Consider the following 20,492-nt stretch of genomic DNA (forward strand, 5'->3'; position numbering starts at 1 on the left):
GAATTTCCTTAATCGGACTTATTAACAAACCGGTTAAGAAGTTGTCCGCTTAAGAAATTTCTTCGAGGGAAAGTCTTGATCGGAATCGTAATTGCTCAGAAATGCTTAGCGCATCTGCCTGTAAAAGTATGTGACTTTTCGTTTTCGTTACGAAAACGAAAACACGCATTGAATTCGTACGTGTAACGAAAACGAATACGAAAATATTTTCGTTCGACAACATTACCAACCAGTAGTCTAGATCTAGACTACCCGTACTCTAAATAATAAGACTCTGAGTCTTATTATTTATAGAATGGGTAGACGTTTAGACTTTGGACACCGTAATAATTACTGGGTCCGATTAAAATATGGAGCCGTTTTTCTGATAATCTTCTTCTTTCGGATTCCTTTGCTATCCGTATATAGATATAACTATGAACTTTATTATTTTCAACTTGTACAAGCAGAAGCCATTTACACATAAACATACTGTTTTTTTGGTATTCTCGTCAAACTATTGTTTTTATGGTATTCTATTGTTTTTTTTTGGTATTCTCGTCAAACATATATGGTAGAATCGTTGTTTTCTGTGGACAGTGTTATGGGGCATTTTATAAAAACAAACGATTTTATCTGACTGTGGTGAATTACCGTCTCTCATTAATTACGGTACTTCCGTGAAAGGCGCCTAGCTGTTTCGTAACTGCATACGCACAGCAACACACCGCATGGCTACTTCGAAGTATAAACGGTACATATGTCTAACAATGCAATAGTCCGGTTTGGAACTTTTCACCCATACATGTATCTGTTCGGCATCTGTTAAACTGGATCGCAAGTACATGATATTCAGGCACATGAATTAGAGTGAAGTCTGTACATGCAGTGATTATTTCGAAGTTGGAGGCTGTAATTCGTTTGCACCTACTTATATATATGGAGCGGATCGTCACAAGTTTTAACTACTTATGTGCACTTTATTGAGGAGCGCAGTTGGTTTATGTTTCATGTTTAATAACTAATAAAGTCTCTACTTCTAGGCTGAGTGAGTTCTAGCGCTTGCATTTGTAATTATTAATCTAGTAGACAAGTAAGGCGAAGCATTATGCATGTTTTGGGCGTTGAGCTGGCGCCGTTACATGTGCCGCTGGAGCGTCGCTTGCAGACGCTCGCGGTGCTGTTTCACGTAAGCACTTTCCTGTTTATGGGATTGTCCAGCACCTTCCTCCTTTTCATGCTCCTCTTCACGCCGCTTGGCTGGCTGTCCCTCCTCTACGCTGTGTGGTACGTGTACGACTGGGATCGGAGTTCGCGTGGTGGACGTCGTTCTCAGTGGGTGCGTCAGTTGACCCTCTGGCGATGGTTGCGCGATTATTTCCCGGTGCGGCTGGTGAAGACGGCCGAACTGGATCCTCGCTACAAGTACATCCTGGGCGCCCACCCGCACGGCATCATGGGCATCGGGTTTCTGTGCTCGTTCGTTACGGAATCGTTGGATTTCAGTAAAGTATTCCCGGGCATCCAGTTGCATCTGTTGTCGCTCAAACTGCTGCATCAGTTGCCGCTGTATCGGGAATACGTCATGTCGTTGGGTGTGTGTGATGTCAGCAAGGAAAGCATTGACTACTTGATGAAGCAGGGACCGGGAACAGCCATTGCTATTGTGGTTGGCGGCGCAAAAGAGGTTTTCGATGCACAACCCGGCAATACGAATTTGGTTTTGAAAAATCGAAAAGGTACCGGCGCGGCGGTGACTGGTTAATACGAAGATTTTAGCACGCTTTTACCTTTAACACGAGTACGGTACATTTTAATTAAACTGTCGATTGTTTCATATTGCGCACTACAGTATACGCAACATTCGTTAATTTACTGACTGATTTAACTAACCATCTCGCATTTCTCAAAATAACCGGTTGTAAAAAACCGGCTGCAATTTCAAAATTGTAACGATGTACGGGGTGTTGCGAAAATTAATTGTGTAATCGTTTATATTGCGGGGAATGGGACACATCCTTTAATTTAATTTCCCAATATGCATATTGCAACGTATAACGGAAGACTATTTCTACAGGTTTTGTGAAGATGGCCATTCAGCACGGGTAAGCCACACTATCGATCGTAAGATTAGAAAAAACAAAAAAACTTTTGTGTTTGCATATTATGCTGCATAATTCTATTTCACATCTGTTTCGTCCGTTACTAAGTACATATTTTTCTGTATAAGTATCGTAGCCTAACAAAGTTCTGCACAAAAGCAGCCGTGCAGCACACCTGGAAAATTTAGCTGCAAGGATGTCCGTCGCATTGCCACGAATAATTGTCCAGAACCAAAAATATATGACTACAACACTAATGCCGAATGACATCATTTCAGTTTGCACAACGAACAGTACAATGTGCATTAGTGAAATTGGTTTTAGTAGTACATAGACCCGTTAAGTGCCAATTGTGCGCATCCGTGCATTTGCAAATGCACGGATGCGCATCTGTGCAATTGCGCACATTTGTATTTGCACTGATGCGCACAAGTATATGCGCATGCGCGTAATATTTGCACGCACATATGTGTGCATCAGTAAAATTTATTTGTATACTGACTGCACAACAAGGTTCGCTTTGGTTGAATGGCCATGTACCATGGTACATAACCATGTATCATGGTACATGGTCCATGTACGGTTACCATGGTAACACGTACCTGGTGCCAAGTACCGTTCATGCGCTCACAGCTTCACAACAAGGCTAACGAACAGGAAAATCTAATTTGTTGTGAAACTCGAATCTGCGAGAATTCTGTCGAAACGTTGTGGGAAAGCTGTTTCTAATGCTTAGTAACGTTTCATAGTAATGTTTTAAAGTTCGAATTTCTAATTCATTCTGGAGCCTTCTGTATCAAAATGGACCAGTTATCCCAACAAGACCTAGATGATTGTGCACTCTTAGCTTGTTTAGACGACTGGGTGTACGATGATGATCGAGAACGCTACACATTATCTGCAACGGATACCCGCGTCTGTGATACCCTAGCAGCAGTTGACGACTTGGTTGCCATTCCCCAAATGGGAGGACGAAGATTATCGGATGATGACCTGGATCAAGACCCTAACCCACTATTCGATATCGACGAGCATGTTACTATTGAGGAAACTGGGTAGAAGTTTTCCAAGAAGTACAAACTTCATTTCAGATGCTTTACAGTTAAAGTAAGCATTAGCCGTATGCGTTACAGTGTAACTCCCTCTTATAAATATGTCTATATTTTTATAATGCCTTATGTAGGTTTCTGAGCTCGATCATGTCCCTTTTGTGGATATTCCGTTTGTGTTGACTTTTATCTTGGAGCAAATTTTATATTCTGTATTGCGGAATATCAGTGACAAAGAGCTAGTTCGTCTGCGTATTGATTCTCATTCACTGGATCGGCCGATTTGGACTCCACCTATTGAGCGGTCACAACTAAACGTACAACGATGGATGGACGAAGTCGAGAAGGTACTACAGTCGAACGAAGATTTTGTTCTAGACGACACTTTTGAAATATCAGTGCAGTACACCAAAACTACCACGCGGAGGGTGTCGGCGGTTGGTTCCACAATTATTATACCGCAAGTTGAAAAAAATGAAGTCGGTTGTGCATATCAATAACGCTGATAATACATGTATGGCTCGAGCTCTGGTGTTTGGTAAAGCTTATGCTGACAATGACAAGAAACTGTGTCGACGGCTTCGTCGGGGTAAAAAGCTGCTGCCCAATGAAACCAAGAAACTAATAAAAAAAGCCGGACTACCGCAAAAAGCGTATGATCTGACAGACATCCCGCGTTTTGAAGCTGTTTTGCCTGGATACCAAATTATCGTTCTTAGTCTTGACCAAGGGAGCAGCATCGTCTACAGCGGTAAAGTTCAAGACCGTCATATTATCCTGCTGCTGTACGGTCAGCATTTTGATTTGCTACTGTCGCTACCGGCTTTTTTTCAAAAATCGCATTGGTGTTTTCACTGTAACAAAGGTTACAACGACCGTCGCACCCACCGCTGCAGCAGCATTTGCCATCAGTGCTTACGTTCGGATTGCGAGCGTGATTTAGCAAACCCGATGTACTGTGGCGATTGCAATCGGACCTTTCATGGAGCTGAATGCTTTCAGCGTCACAAAGCAGTTCCCAAGAGCAAGAATGCAAGAAACCTGTGCAGTACGATAACAGTATGTAAACAGTGTCAGTGTGTGGTATCGCTGCGAAACCGAAAGGGATCCAATAATCACCAATGCGGAGAAATCTACTGCAAGAATTGCAACATCCATGTCTTGTCGGAAACGCACCAGTGTTTTATGAAACCGCATGTTGTGACTACGGAGGAATGGCAAAAGAATTAAAACGCTCAGTGCCTGTTTTTTGACTTTGAGACGTTCGTCGGGGATGATGGTCAACTAGTGCCGAACTTGGCAGTCGTTCAAGATGATGCAGGGACTCAGTGGACTTTTCCGTCTGCCAATGAACCTTTATTGACGAACATTACTGACAAATTATGCGAATTTCTTATACACGAAAATCACCGTGGACGTTACGTAATCGCCCATAACTTCAAAGCATTTGATGGATACTTTATTTTACAATGGCTCTTGAAAAACGGTATAACCCCCAAAGTTATTATGAACGGTGGAAAGATCCTACAGTTGGACGTCCCGGGTTATGATATCCACTTTCGTGACAGCATAAATTACAATCCACAAAAATTAGCAAAATGGCCGGCAACGTTTGGACTACCAGACATTAGTAAAGGTACCTTTCCCCACAAGTTCAACCGCCCAGAAAATTGGGACCGTGTTGTGCCGTATCCTAGTATGGATGAATACGGGTTCCGCACGATGGACAAGAATGCGCAAATCGCATTTAAAGAGTGGTATGATGCCGATGTTTGCGCCAAAAACGGTCTTTTTGATTTTCGCAAAGAATTCCTTACTTACTGCGAAAATGATGTCACCGTTTTACGCATATGTTGCCAGCAATTTCGTACTTTGTTTATGGAAATCAGCAATGGTCTTTGTCCCTTCACCTCCGCTCTGACGATCGCTGGACTGTGCAACTTGTTCTGGCGCTCTTTTATCCTAAAACCAAACCAAATTGGTTTGGTACCACAACAACGGTTTGCCCGCAATCGCTTGCAATCAGTCAAGGCAATGAAATGGATTTGGTGGATGGAAAACGAAGATAATTGCGTCATTCAATCTGTGGTTTCCGGGACCGAACAGAAAATCGGTCCATACTATGTGGATGGATACCGAGAAAACGCTGGTCACATCTACGAATTTTATGGATGCTGGTACCATGGATGCCCGTTCTGTATGGACCCAGAGACAGTACACCCTTTTCGGAACCTACCAATGCGTGACATCTACCAGGAGACGCTAGACCGCGAGCACTACCTCCGTTCTATGGGTCATCCCGTAACCACTGTTTGGGAACATGATTTTGATGCTAGCGTCCGCATCGATTCCGAAATGCGTAAATTCAATAATAACATAAAAATTACACAACCGCTGAACCCTCGGGAGGCGTTTTATGGTGGTCGGACAAATGCCGTGCGATTGTTGCATACCGTGACTGCCGATGAACAGATCAAGTATTTTGATGTCAACAGTGAATATCCTTTTGTCAACAAAAATCGCCGGTATCCGCTAGGACATCCTATTATTTTAACTAAGAACTTTCAAGACATTCGTGAATATTTTGGTTTGGTCCATTGCACAGTACTACCACCGGGAGACTTGTGGTTACCCATTTTACCATACCGTTGTAACGGCAAGCTGACCTTTCCGTTATGTGCAACATGTGTTAAAGAACAGAACACAAAAAAATGTGACCACTCGGATTTGGAAAGGGAAATAACGGGAACGTGGTGTACGCCAGAGTTACATGCTGCATTGGATCGGGGATACATTGTCACCAGGATATACGAAGTGTGGCATTACGAAACATTCGATGATCATCTTTTCAAAGAGTACATTGACCGCTTTTTGAAAATCAAAACTGAAGCCAGCGGATGGCCAGCGGGTATCACTACAGAAATTGAAAAGCGAAATTATATTTCTGATTTTGAAGAACGAGAAGGAGTCAAGTTAGATTACAGTAAAGTCAAAGAAATCCCGGCCTACGTGCTTTAGCCAAGTTATGCCTGAACAGCTTTTGGGGCCGACTAGGAATACAGGACAACAAACTGAATACCATGTACATCCATGACCCCAAAACATTTTATGAAATGCTATTTTCCGGCAAACATCATGTGCATTCCTGGGATCTCTTTGATGACAACGTCGTGCAGATCACGTACACCAAAGAAGATGGTTTTATCGAGCAGAATCCGAATACGAATGTCGTCTTGGCCGCGTAAGTTTTGTAAAAACTTTGCTCAGCAAACAGAGGTTTACTCTATTTTTACATTAGGTTTACCACCTGTTGGGCACGACTGCATCTATACCAGTTTATGGATATGGTTAAAGAGCGCCTCTTGTATTTCGACACAGGTATTTAACTGTAACAAATGTTTTAACAGTATTGTTTTGAGTTTATTTGCTCTGTAGATTCCATTTTCTTTGTGTCAAAACCGGGATGGTCTGACCCTCCTACTGGTCGATTTTTGGGGGATTTAACCGATGAACTGAAACCTGGACAACATATTACGCAGTTTGTCAGCTTGGGCGCCAAGACCTATGCCTACACGGCAAACAATGGACATTCGGTAGTCAAAATCAAGGGATTCACCATTAATAATCGGATTAAAGAGAAAATTGACCTGGAGTCCATGATGAATATTCTACATACTTCTGGTTGTATTGATGTGCATTATGATGACGTTATTAAACGTGTAAAGTCAAAACTTGTTTTGTCCAATAGCGATATTACTAAGCGTTTGCAAGTGACGTATGATAAGCGGCGCATTACGCAAGACTGGAATACTGTTCCATACGGATAAACAATTGAATAAATTTATTGCATTGCAATCATTCGACCGACAAAGTCTACAGATATTTGTATGTCATGCATTTCTTTCAATCCCAAAAAGTTGCACTTTCCCGATGGAAAGAGCACAGCAGTACACCAAGGCAATTTTATACGTAAACCACTAAACAATTCAGGAGTATATTCCAACTTGTAATGTTGACTAAATTTCTCAATATGTATACGTTTATCAAAATCATGACTGACAACAATGTTAACAATTCGAAATCCCGAAACGATACAACGGTACCCAATTGATTGAAGAATGCTGGTAAACTTGTCGACCAATTCTCTGGCAGCAGACTCCGAACGAGCGCCATTGACCGTGATTTTTCCGTTGGAATAAAGTTGGCAATGTGCTTTATAGGGAGACAGAATACGAAGGAGTAAGCCGGAAAATTTGCGGGGAATATACTGCGCCATCGGTATTTTCTTTTCAATCTTTTTCAGATTGAATGTAGTGTTTAAATCCGCAACGGCAACGACATTCATGATGTTTGGTATGGCAGTAGAACCACAAGCCGAACCGAATAGCTTTGCGCAATGTTGTTTGGGGCGCATCCGTTAGACGGTGATAGACGGGGCAACCTAGTTCTTCAAGGTTTAACACTTGAGGCACATAACGCTCGAGTGAACGGCACTTTTCCAAACCCATGGCATAGAAAATTAGCTCACTAGGACGGCCAATACGGTTAAACATGTCTTCCAAGGCAACTGTCACTTGATTGCATCGATAGTCACCAAAGGTGCTCCAGAGAAGTCCATGAGAATGTTTGGCCTGTTTCTGCAACTCGCGAGCGTGTTTACTGGCTGAGCGTGGTAAGCTGAAGGTGTACTGCCCACTGTCATGTTTTTCTGAACACGAGAAGGCCAACTGTTTGATATATGGGACCTTCTCAATTATAAACCAATCAGCATCTAAAATACATGGCAGAGCCATGGTCAAGACTAGACTGAAATAAACAACTCGTTTATCACTTGGCAACAGCGTCGGGTTATGGTACCTGGTGCCAGGTACTTTACCTGGCACCATGTACCACAGTTCACCTTCAGACATTTGTTTTACAACTTGCGTGCGCTCAAAATACACTTCTTTTGAGTTCTGTTCTGACAAAAATGGAACCATCTCTAAAACGCCGCCGTTCAGACACGAAACCTAAAATGCCACCCGTCAACAAGACTAAGTGCAGTGTCGAGAAGACTCATTCTCGTTTAGCCTTCACAAAAAATGGCCGTCCTGTGTATCGTCTGGGCAACGAGAAATTTGTGCATGTCGATTATCAGTGGGAAGAAACTCGAATTTTTATTGGTGAAGGGAAGGAAAGACCGGTAGGGAAATGGAAACAGACGTAGGCGAATACGATTAGCCTTACCAAAAGAGGATTCATGCGCTTGGTATCGTTACTGCTGACGGGAAAAGCCGATCCGGATAATTCCAATGGAAATTTGCCTCCGTTATTCTTACTGGACCGAGGGGTGTACTTCAGCTGGAGCCGTCCTAACGTTGCCATCCTTCGCCGCTATCAGCGGTCTCAGGAAGGTGATTTGATGCCCACGAGAAACGGGATTTCATTGAACGAGAAGTGCTACGAAGCGTTAAAAGAACTCATACGGGATTTCACTCTCTTTAAACATATTGTCAGTGTGGACGAAATCGTTGAGGATGTGGATGCTGATAAGAAAGGTTTTTGTCATGAGAAGTTGTGCGACGCTATTGTTGATGCTATGGTGAAACTAGTTCATGAACGATGCCCCGATTTCCGGGACGTGTTAACGGATACGGAATGGAAAGATGCTGTTCAACGTCTGTTGGATGCTGGTTTTGTGCATGGCATTTTGTTTGGTTTTGAAGAACTGAGCTTTAAGCAAGCTTTAAGTTTGGATGTGGTGAAGTATTTGGATACACATGAAAATCAAATCCGTATGCAGGTAAACTGCTCTCTGAACCAAGTGTAACTTAGGATTTCTGTAATACATCTTTTGGTTTTCACTACAGTATAACAAGGTTTTTTTTCTATTTATTGTCATGAACAAATCATTTTTGCATGGTTTATTTCATTAATCGTTGACATATCTGACGGAGAAAAGATCCGTCAACTAGTGCTGTATTGATATCAAAAAAAGAATTTACATACTGACACACCATCTTGTCGTTGCTTATTCGATTATCGGTAAATAAATGTACAATGTTAGTGAAAGATTCGCCGCTAGCGCGTCTCAAAACAAAAAATAAGCAATATTGACCACACACGGTACTATATTCGGACTGAAACTGTTCGTCTTGACAGACAATAGTATTATTCTGAGCAAGCATAGAGAAGTGCTGAGAATACGTTTCCAACGCTTTACCATACGAATCAAACACTTCCAAGATTCCCGCTTGGGTTTGAAGCAAAACAATCCAGTGCGCGCCATTTTGGTCAGAGGGGTCCGTGTTAACTACACATGCTCCAGGGTACGGAGCTAAACATGGCGGAACTTGGTCACTAGCAATCACACCGCGAAACAGCTGGGTAGTAACAGGATTTCCCTGCAGACAGTGGTGAATCTGCTCCGTGTTCATGTTGAGAAATCCGCAATTAACTGGCGATGTTGATTAATTTCGATGATGCTGTCGTAAATCAGCATGCACACCATCATGATTGTTGTCGTCAATGGTTTCGCAAAGGAAACTGATACGCTCAGATTTCCTTGTTTTATCAAGGTCAAAGGTCCACGGCCAGTATGTCCCGGTGTAAGGTCAAAACCAAATACGGTATATCCTTGATTATATTCGGTGCGGTTGAACGGTAGTCCGCCTTGCAAACTCGGTCGATATCCCAAAGTATCGAGCAAACCATCGTAGCACTCCAAGGATAGGTTGTGCTCAAAATCACTTACATAAGGTTTGCTAGGGTAGCTCTGACCATCGACTTCCACACTAAGTTGCGTAATGTTGAAATGTTGAAAGTTGAACGGATTCTTCTTAATAGATCCGTGGAAATCTTCGCTATCGACAAATCCAACGAACACGACTTTGGGTATTTGCCCAGTCTGTAGATTGCTGACCACGGTGCTTTGCGTCTTTTGCGGAATGTCCGATACGCGCATAACTATCCGTTCGACATGATATTTGACGGTTTTCTTTAACAATTCACCAGCAACAGCTGTCAGAAAATCCGGTGAGGGAATGTAGCGTCGGATAGACAACCGAGCATTGCGAACGAAGGGCTTAAACGTTTTCGTGGCATCTTTATCCCACATACGCAGGGCAAATTCAGGGCGGCTTACTACTAGCCGGATATTGACGGGAACACCCGTGCACAGTGGTTTACTTTGATCGAACAAGTCAGAAAACAATCTTCCAGAAAGTTGAACATATTGTCCGGTTTGAAATAAGGCTTTGCGGCTCTTTTCTCCTTGATTGGAGGTCTCATCGTTATGTTTTGCCGGTGTATCCAAATAGAAAGCAGCCGAAGTTAACTGGCTACTTTGAGCCTTTTTGCTATGCGATAGCAATGACTCAAAGTATGCTCGGTACGGATAGAACGTGGCGGCATCCGAGATCAGTCGATTGGCTACTGTAACATGACATGATGAGAAGAGCGAGTGCAAGAAATTATTGACCGGTGCCACCCCATCATCCGCGGTTACCAATTCCCAGTCACCGGTAGTTTTACGCACTTTGATACCCACTTCCAACTCCAATATCATATCTGCCAAACTGAGCAGACCAGCTGTACTAGGTGGAATAAAGAAATATATCGCCAGCAGATCCATTGTCGGTCAAAATTGTTGTTGGGTTTAGTTTTTCGTGTTCGGTACGCCAGCGGTCCGTCAATGTAGCCGGCAAGGCAAACAGTTGATTTTCCAGCTGCATGGCCGGTTCGGAATGTTCCATCATGAGCATTGCCATTGTTTAGAAAAAGTCCGGAATGCTGGTTGGCGGAATACGTTAAATGCGATGTACTTTACGTTTAACACGTTGTTTCTTCCGAACGCCTTCTCCTTCTTGTGAAGCTAGGCGTTTACCAATCGCCGCTCCTGCTTCTTTAATAACCCCGGTTGCTGCATCTTGCAAGTGAGGGGTGGCGGCTTCCAAAGCAGCTCTAGCATGCGGTGCGGCCTTGCGTAGTATCGGTTTGGCAAAACTGGTAATTTTGGCAAATAAATTCTTCAAAATTTGTGGGAATCCGGATCCATTTTGTAGTGTGCCACGATAGCGAATGAGAGCACTTCCTCCCGTTTGGCTTACGAAAACGTTTTCATAGCGTCGCGGGTCTGGGACATAGGCAACGAGGGGCATTTTCAGTACAAGCGTTGTGGCCGAAAATGTAGTTTTACTAGTGATTTTCCCGTCTGGAATTTAGCGTCGTCACCCAGGTCGTTGGCAATAGTTCAATGAATAGTTTCGAAATGTTGGCGTAATACGGGAACATAGTGGGGAATGTCGAAACGTGCTTCCACAATTTGGTTGACTTCCCCTCTAATAGGTACAGCGCGCAAAAACTGCGCGGCAGTATCACCAATCAGGCTGTAGTCTGCAACATCACTGTACAGAAACAGGCTTTGGTTCCCCAGCATGGTGTTCACCGGTCGTTCCGACAAGAAGGTGGTCAGTTTAGGTGGAGGAGCTTTACTGAGGAATGACAAGTACTTGATGCTACTGGTTTTGGTAACAAACGGAAAGGGTCCCAGTGCATTGGAGTGAGTTTCTGCGGGTACATCTGGTTTAAATTCCGCTTGTTCAAACCCTAGTATTTTTTGCAAGGTAACGGATCCAGGGGGAAACGTAACTGACACTCGATCGTTGCCAATAAGCAATTTCACTTGATGGTTTGTTGAGGTTAAAAATTGCAAGTTGAAAGCTTTGTTATCCGGCAAAGCACTTTTATCCTGATGTACAGCGTCATCCACCATGTACGGTCCGATTGTAGGAGCTAAGTTGTTGACGGTTTGCAGTAAAAGCTCGGCATTCTTATAGTTTCCGGGAGGAACCGTCAAAATTTCTTGGTGCACAACGTAATTGACGCTATCAATAAAGTCTTCTTCTTTTTTAACCCGAAATTCGCGGACAATATCCAGCTGAATTTTTTGCTCGGTAGGTAGAGCATAGAAAGAATTTAAATACTGCAGTTCCACCAGGGCCATTTCCCATTTGCCCTTCAGGGTAATGGGTTGTTTCAGTTTGGTAGTCCAGTTGGAGGGCGTGTTGGCCGCCTCTGTGGCGACATCACTGGGTAAGGTTATGTAGAAAGGCGCTCCTTCAAACATGATAGTGGTTCCCAAGAATCGTGTTCGGGTCCGTAACCTAACCAGCGGACTAATGCTTTCTTTCCGCGCCGCTTAACAATAAAATCAATTGCGTGTTCTTTATGCTGTGGATTCGAGACTGGTGACAGTTCATGCTCATAAAACGTTCCTTTAATAACTTCGTCTTGGTAATCCTTCAAACGATAGACCGGAATACGATGCGGGATCACCTGATGGATGTAGAAGATTTCTTCTTTGAAACGGTAGGTATACCCTTTTTCCACCTTTGTTTTATGCACCGCAATCCGCACGGCATCACCGACTTTGTACCGTGGCTTCTGGACGTCTTAGGGCTTGTACAAAGCCTCGTACACTGCCAACGAGTTGTCTTGCCGTACATCAATGGGTCGCATACCATGAGCACGGTGTTTGGAATGGTTGTACGAGTACACCAGATCTTGCAATTTGTCAATATAGCGCATCGATAAGCGGGACCGAAACAATCGAAATATCCGCGTTTTGATGGTTCGAATAACGCGCTCCGCCATGGAACACCTGATGTCTTCGTTCTCGGAAGTGAAGAACTGAATTTGTTTGTCTTTCAGGTACTTGGCCACCGTTCTATTCAACATCTCTGTACCTTTATCATATTGCAGTTTTTCCGGCTCTCCCAAATCATTGAACGCTTTGGTTAGCGCTTTCTTGGTATCAGCACCCGTTTTGGTTTTCAGAGGTTGAATACTGAGTTTCTTGGAGAAACAGTCAATAACAAATAGCAAATATTTGTATCCATCGTTTTCCTTCGAGTACTTGGCTAGGTCGGCCAGATCCGCTTGATACTGTTGGCGGAGGTTAGTTGTTACGACGCGGTTGCGCGGGAAGCGTTTGCGTGATTCCTTGTTGACAGTGTAGGCATCGATCTCCTGCAAGATCGCCTGTGCTTTCCGTTTGTTGGCTCTGGTCATTAAACTTTTTCGGAACCTGTCGACGCCGCCAAGACCGCCGGGATCGCGAGGGTTCAGATATTTTTTCATGAGTTTCTCCATTATTGCAACAATTGGATACGCAGTTGATCTTAAATACCCGACACAGTCGCAAAACAGTAGGAAGAAAGCTGGACATTATGGTAAGGTTATCCAATGGATCCTATGTCGACCACTACCACTTTGAACAGTTCGGGAACGCAATTTCCGACCGGTATCTTCGTTGGCACTTTCCGTTTTCCTTTTTCTTATGGACAATGGAAACAATGGTACACGGCGTTGTTTACGGCTATTCGCATGATCGTCCGCGGTTTTGCGCTTTTGTCTTTTGGTTGGAAGTGTTGATGGAAACAAGGCGACACGACCATGTTTTATTGGACCATCGCGATCGTCTTCCAGATATCTTTTTTGCCCTTTGATTGGCAACGTCGATGGAAATAATTGTGGGCGCGGTTTCTTTGGCCCTTGTTCTATTTCATCTTCGTCAGTTCTTTTGCGTTTGCGATACCTTTCCAGCTCTTGTTGTACTCCTAATGGTGCCGGTTGTAACACGGTTTCATCCGAGAATTGCACAGGGTTTTCGTCAGGTAAGACTTTTTGTTTCAATGCTAAAAAACGCTCCAGAATGCTTGTTAGCAGGTCGGCTTTCTCATACTCGTTTATATCGCTTCGTCGTAAGGTTTTGGCAACAAGTTCGTCCAAAGAAGCAACAGCTCTGGCTTCTGGTGGTTCTTTGTTAACTTGTATTTTCTCATGCAGGCGCTCTTCCATAATGCGTCTAGGAACAATATAGTACTCATCCATTTCCAATCAACGATGTTAGGACCCCAGCAATAACCGGCAAGATAGCCCCAATAAATCCTCCTTGTTGTAAGATTATTCGTTTTTGTTTGAGAGGATAGCGTCGCAATGCAATGAGCTTTAATGCTTTGCGATGGCGTTTACATTTATCCATTTGGGATGGTGTCAGTGCGACAGTATTTTTACAATGTTGACGGCGATTTCTTCCAAAGCTTTCATCTGCGGTTTACTCATGTAACTCATCAGAACGCGTCGTTGTCGCGGTTTTAAATTCTGTAGGGTAATGATAAAGGGTGCTAATGATTTTACGCATTCCGACAGTTTGGCAGTTGTGACGAATTTCGATCCAAATAAATTCTCATGTGCTCGTTTGGAAAGATATGGGAGCGGATACGTAAGTATTCTGGGCACGTTGGTCGCAAGTCCAAAATTAAAGGTTGGTACGGTAGTGTTGTGACCTTATTATAAGCACTAACCAGTTGCTTCAGTCCGGTCTGTCTGGCCAATAACGCTATTTGATTTACATCTCTCACGTTTTTGAAAAGGACTAGATACTGTAGATTGAGGGTAATGTCCCGCATGACCTTGCCTTGCTTAAATAGATTTTGTAGAAGCACGATAACTGAAACATTTTTGTGATGGATTCCGCGTGTAAAAAGATTGGCACACCGCACGTCTTTGCAGAGATCAGTCGCCAAGTCGTCAATAACAACTAATGTAGGCACCTTTTCATCTAGTGACTCAAAACAGGCAAAGAATTCGTCCAATCCTTTAATAAATTCTATAAAAGGGTTTGCAGATTGCAGCTTTTCGAATCCACTTTGCCAAGCACCGTAATAATAGATAATTTTTGTTGGTGGTTTATCAATCATGCGGTTCCGTTGCTCAATTAGTGAGAAAACAAACTCTGATTTACCGGACATGGTCGGTCCACAAATACACATCCCAAAGGGCGCACTGAGGCGCGAATATTCTTTAACAGTACTATACATTTTTGAAAATAATTTTTTCAGTGTCGTTCTACGTGCTTAAATGACGTCTTCGACAAAATAAGTAATCTGATGTTGAAATTAGGAGCTATCCACGGCTCCGCACATAGTTTTCTCGATCGGTAATCCTTGCTTCCGCCAGCACAAAAGGTCACACCCTTGAACGCTCTTCTGTGCATGCTCATGTCTGCACAAAAACAATAACGAGTCTATTTAAGCACTGCAAACACAACACAAGGTGCATGACATGGCTGGGTTACAGCATATGCTTCCGGACGCCGTTGGCGTCCAGAAGAAATGCGAAAAAGTTTTGTTAGTGATTCTGTACGTGGTATTTTTTATAGTGTTTGCTGCTATAGTTATTATGGAAGGAATAGGCAAAGTTCTACAAAGTGATTCCTGGAATCATACAACACAAAATATGACGCTGTAACTCACATCCTGCGTTCCGTCTCTTCAAAAAGGTGAGGCAGCAAGAGATGGCCAGCAGGCGGTAAACGAGATGCCCAGACAAAGAACGTAACTCATAGTCCTTTGTTCAGACCGCAGATCCCGGAATACCATGTGGAGGCTACCCGATGTCCGCAATAACGACCATTCCGTATTTCGGGAGCTCTTCGACACCAAAAAGGGCGGATCTACGGTGCTTAAATACTTGCAAACAGTGGGAAGCACTGCTGGACTTTGATATCAATGACACCCTGGGTGCTTGGAATTCAAACTTTACAGAGTCTGGTTTTTCACACATAAAAGCGTTTTGTATCCAAAAACTGGAATTGTGGTGTTTCCAATTGTTTTTGTCACGTATGTGGACGAAAGAATGTTTGATATTGTGGTTTATTGATTTTCAAAATGATGCGATGATAAACAGAGTTGTCTAAGACGACATATAATACGTAAAGCTGGTACATCAAATGCAATAAAGCTTGAAAGAATGCAATTAAATATAAACACAAAGAGAACGCAAGATAGGAATGCAGGGTGAAACGAAAGTAAACCAAACAAAAAACATTTGCCTGTTTCCCCTTACCGGTTATTCCGTCAGAGCTTGAAAGTAATTGGTTATCAATTCTGGTTAATCCCTAGAGTAGTACAGCAATATCATATCAACACCCATAAACAAATCAGTACCAGTTGCAATGGTTCAAAAAAGATTGGATAGTATACAAAGGCTGAAAACATTTTTCTTCCGTACCTTTCAGATAGAATGCACACACGTTTGTAATTTCCAACTAGATTTTCATAGTCGAATGCATATCTGTTAATATGCGACTGGTACTGGGCACCAGGTACGTGTTACCATGGTAACGGTACCTGTACCATGTACTATCGTACATGGCCATGTACCATGGTACATGGCCATTCAACCAAAGCGAACCTTGTTGTGCAGTCAGTATACAAATAAATTTTACTGATGCACACATATGTGCGTGCAAATATTACGCGCATGCGCATATACTTGTGCGCATCAGTGCAAATACAAATGTGCGCAATTGCACAGATGCGCATCCGTGCATTTGCAAATGCACGGATGCGCACAATTGGCACTTAACGGGTCTATGTACTACTGCTTTTCCATTTGTTCGTGCGGGTATGTTTATTATGATTATAATCATTTTCCAGTTTGTTGTTGATTACGCTTACTGCAAGATGTCCACAGTCGTCTTTTGCCAAAGGTCGATCGATCTCACACTGCCGTGTGAGACTGACCTTTGGCAGTGGCGTGAGCTGGATGACTGCGTCTTTTACTAGCCACGCTTCCACGTAATGCTATGCTGTCATGGGAGTACAGCAGTATTAAATTTTCGCCCCAGATTATTATGACGCTGCACTAATCATTTTTTCAGGGCCCATCTGGTTCCAACGTTTGCTTTTGGAGAGAATGATATTTACCGTTTGGTGTTTAACAGCCAGCCCGGGTCCTGGGCTCGCAGAATACAACGATTGTTCCAGGTCAAATCCGGATATGCTCCCGTATTGTTTACCGGTAGAGGCGTTTTCAATTACACTTTCGGAATCTTACCGCACCGGAGGCCCATCACCGTCGTAGTGGGGTCACCGATTCCGACGGTTCAAAATGATCACCCAAGTCAGGTACTTGTGGTTAGTTCGCCGTTACTGAATTCGAAGTAACTAGGAATGTACAAATTTACAAGGATTCATGTTATCGAAAAAACAGAATGTGAATAACTACGGCGTTGCACTCTGGCAAGTTCAAGAAATGAAGCGGCGAAGCCTTCAAAATAAAACTTGAACGTTCAAGCTGTTTTTACTCTGCTTTCAGACATAAACAAAAACTTTGTTCAAATTGACTGTATATGTACTTTAGTCATAAATTAAGATTACGGACATCGTTATGTACCCTTTTTATCAATACCTTACCATTTTTTTGGGGTGGTTTGAACCCCGAACCGATTCGAATAAATTATCAAGTGGCTTCAGCCTGCAGGCAGCACACTGTACATAGTTCTTTATAAAATTTAACAGAAATAATATTACAATCAAATTTATGTAAATATTTTACGATTAGTACTTATCGTTAGTGCAATGGTACTCGTACGATACTTCAAACTGCATAAAGCATTGTACCGTTATCTGCATGTACTGACTTGCATACAAGCATACCTGTTAAGGATTTTTAACTTTTTCAATCAGGAGGAGATTGATATTACTCATCGACGATATTTGGATGAACTGCGAATGCTCTTCGATACCCATAAGCACCTTTACGGACACGTGGAAGACAAGTTGGAGTTCATTGAATAACAAAAAGATGTTGCTTTGGCGCTTGGATTAAGGCCTTGTGTTGTATGTATTTGTACATAATTTCACAACATGAACATGTCCCTGCATGCTCTTGCGCTCTCTTTTGTTTTTTGAATACTAGGGTAGAATTTGGAAGTTGTGTAACTAAATTTCTAATTATGTGCATTTGTAAATAGACTACTATACTACGTACAAATAGTTCCAGTCAAGGACTGTTTCAGTATTTTTCGCCTTGTTGGTTTGTGGTGTGAGCTGGGAAACGATATCTATTTGCTGTATTAAAATCAGAAAACAATACAGTTTATTAAGTTCTGCTCTGCTCTATGGTAGGCGTCAGGCACCATGAAATATTACCAATTTACTGGAAACATTTATTCAACCGTTTTTAATTTTTTTTTCAGTAGAAAGCTGACAATCTTTTCGATTTCATTACCGTATGATCGACTTATGAAAGGATCGAGTACAAAAAGCAAGCAAATGCCATGCCGGATATACGGTACAGAAAAAATCCTTTCTCAAGGCAAACGAAGGCATCAGTGCTTCCAAGTTCGCACTGTAGTTAAAATCCAGGTGAAGTCGCTCCCGGAAATAATCCAAATCCCCCCAGGCGATTTCCTGCAGACGAAGTAGAGCTGCTTTGAATGGTGGACTTCGCGGGGGTGCTCATACTGTCCATTCGATTCAAAGCGCGCATCGCCGGATTAAAAATCGTAAACTGTTGGTCTAATCGATGGAGAAAAAGCACGATGAGCAGATGCTGAGAACAACCGAGAGAAATTTTATTAATTCTACCTGCGTTCACTTGTTGCAACAAAGGTGACTTGGACAACGCTGATAAATGTTTTGGAGTAGCAGAGGCAGCGATGGTCGGTGCACTGAACAACGATCGGGCAGCGGACAATTGCGCAACATCCTGTGCCATAAACGCCTGCTGTGGGACGGCAACTGGTCCACCACCTCCTTTCATAATCTGGATTTCTTTTCGTAAATCCTGTAAACCAAAGCCTCGGTACATCAATTCTGGACCATTTAACGATGTATGCATAATCTAGCATCTATTACCTGACCAATTTTCAACATTTCATCGACAGCTACGGCAATCCCACCGACAATTTTGGACAAATACGCGTAGGTCGCTTGCAAATCTGAAGCAAGCAAAACCATAAAAAAAGTACAGAGTTTGTAAGAGGCTCCGCGCAGCATACCCCGCGGATTATAACGTTCATTTCCCGATCGCAAAAGATCTTCGTGGAGATTCTCCAAGTGATTCAGCTCATCTTCCAGAATTTCCATTTCCGTGCGCAAACCCGACATCACTTCCATGAAATATCTGAAGGCAACCTCGTCATTTTTCGACTAAAAGCAAATGTTATAGTCTCCATGATTTTACTTACGATTCAATGGCAGACGCAATACTGTAATACGCAGAAGGACTGCTACTCAGGCGCGTGGAGAGAAGCGTGTTGGAATACAAACGCGCTGCATTTTTCCGCAACACATCGATCACACTGAAAGTCTCCTGAAGTTTCTTCTGGATTTTCGAGGCCGTGCGATCGTAGTCTTTAATTTCCACTTCCCATTCGGTGGCGTCCTGCAGAGTGTAAGCATCGGCCCCCTTCTGGGTGTCACGAAATTTCCTAATTCGCTTTTCCAATTCGAGTACTTCAGATTTGAGGGGATCGTCAATTATGTGATCCCTCGGCTTCATTCCTGAGAATCCCCTGCAAAAAATCAAAATAGTCACAATAGTAACAACACAGTGAGCATGATAACCGCTCCGTTGCAACGACAAGACAGTAAGCTTCACTTGACTTCAAAAACTTCACTGCTATACTGTTTCTAACAGCGCACAGACGCTGATCGCGGAAAACGGAAGATAATCATAGCAGTTCAAGCAGTTTTTGTTATCATCCGCACGCAACGTACACTTTAACATTTGTCGTCGTTGACTGCGATTGTGATGGCCCTGCCGTGCTGGTACTTTGGTCTTGAGTTTTTTTGGGAAACTGATATATGTTGGCTGTGGCGGTAGCTCCGAATGCGGATCCCGGTTGAGCAGCGAGATTGGAAGCCGAAGACGTGGCCGCGCTAGGGAAACCAAAGGTTGTGGACGCTGTTGTGGCGGGAGTGCCAAAAAACGATGAGCCACTGGGTTTGCTAGCCGTGGAAGCGGCGCCAAAGCCAAATCCAGTTGAGGGTTGTGCGCCGAATGATAAAGTTGGGGCCGTTGTTGCTGGGGCTCCGAAGTTAAATGCGGACGTCGCCGGCTGTGATCCAAAGGAGCCAAAAGTTGCCATGGTCAATCTTGCACCACGAGAGACTCTCAGCAGTCACAACCAGCCACAAGCTAAATACTCACTAAAAATAACAACTGCGATTCTGCGAACCACTGACTACCCGAGTCAACGGTTCGTATGATAGGTAGTAGGTACGTTGTGTAGGTGTCTGGACTTTATTGGTCAAATCAATGCGACAATACACAAATTTGAAGAGAAATAAAGAAACATGTGTAGGTTGTAATGGCCAAGGTCTAGGGAACAAGATAAAATCATTAAATCTGCGTCAACTCCTTTCACTACGGCACACTGAATATTTCAGCTCGTGAAAACGGCAAACCCGTTAAAAAATGAATTCTTTTCTAGAAATATAAGAACAATAAAACTGAGAATTCCAGTGAATTTACTGATTTACAAAGTTGTGTAAACGATAAATCAGTAAAATTAACAAATCGGTAAAAT

General features: G+C 43.0%; 2 protein-coding genes across 3 annotated transcripts; one reads left to right on the forward strand and one right to left on the reverse strand.

The window, feature by feature from the left end:
• The first annotated feature begins 724 nt into the window (after positions 1-724).
• On the forward strand, positions 725-20,431 carry LOC129581011 (2-acylglycerol O-acyltransferase 2-A-like). Of its 2 annotated transcripts, XM_055471825.1 has the most exons (5): positions 725-1,718; positions 2,057-2,084; positions 16,836-17,082; positions 17,644-17,796; positions 18,159-20,431. In XM_055471825.1, the coding sequence occupies exons 1-4, from the start codon at positions 1,088-1,090 to the stop codon at positions 17,752-17,754; spliced, it is 1,017 nt and encodes a 338-aa protein (XP_055327800.1). In that variant the 5' UTR covers positions 725-1,087; the 3' UTR covers positions 17,755-17,796; positions 18,159-20,431. The 2 variants fall into 2 exon arrangements, with proteins under 2 accessions (XP_055327800.1, XP_055327799.1); XM_055471824.1 differs by lacking the exon at positions 18,159-20,431 and having other exon boundaries at positions 726-1,718; positions 17,644-18,051.
• LOC129581010 (uncharacterized) lies at positions 18,039-20,454 on the reverse strand. Its single transcript, XM_055471823.1, has 6 exons — positions 19,681-20,454; positions 19,149-19,475; positions 18,960-19,084; positions 18,817-18,899; positions 18,547-18,745; positions 18,039-18,477 (listed from the first exon to the last, which is right to left on the reverse strand). Exons 1-6 carry the CDS (start codon positions 20,049-20,051, stop codon positions 18,314-18,316), a joined length of 1,269 nt encoding a protein of 422 aa, XP_055327798.1. The 5' UTR covers positions 20,052-20,454; the 3' UTR covers positions 18,039-18,313.
• Between the last annotated feature and the right edge of the window lie 38 nt (positions 20,455-20,492).

Source organism: Paramacrobiotus metropolitanus, unplaced genomic scaffold (genome assembly GCF_019649055.1).
Source record: "Paramacrobiotus metropolitanus isolate TYO unplaced genomic scaffold, Prichtersi_v1.0 Parri_scaffold0000005, whole genome shotgun sequence".
Lineage (NCBI taxonomy): Eukaryota > Metazoa > Tardigrada > Eutardigrada > Parachela > Macrobiotidae > Paramacrobiotus > Paramacrobiotus metropolitanus.

Coding starts and splice junctions, on each gene's coding strand:
- LOC129581011 (XM_055471825.1), top strand. CDS start 1,088: ATGCATGTTTTGGGCGTTGAGCTGGCGCCGTTACATGTGCCGCTGGAG. Junction 2,085..16,835: donor AAGATGGCCATTCAGCACGG/GTAAGCCACACT, acceptor TCATTTTTTCAG/GGCCCATCTGGTTCCAACGT. Junction 17,083..17,643: donor AAAATGATCACCCAAGTCAG/GTACTTGTGGTT, acceptor TTTTTCAATCAG/GAGGAGATTGATATTACTCA.
- LOC129581010 (XM_055471823.1), bottom strand. CDS start 20,051: ATGGCAACTTTTGGCTCCTTTGGATCACAGCCGGCGACGTCCGCATTT. Junction 19,085..19,148: donor ATTGCGTCTGCCATTGAATC/GTAAGTAAAATC, acceptor GGTTGCCTTCAG/ATATTTCATGGAAGTGATGT. Junction 18,478..18,546: donor GTTGCAACAAGTGAACGCAG/GTAGAATTAATA, acceptor TCCATCGATTAG/ACCAACAGTTTACGATTTTT.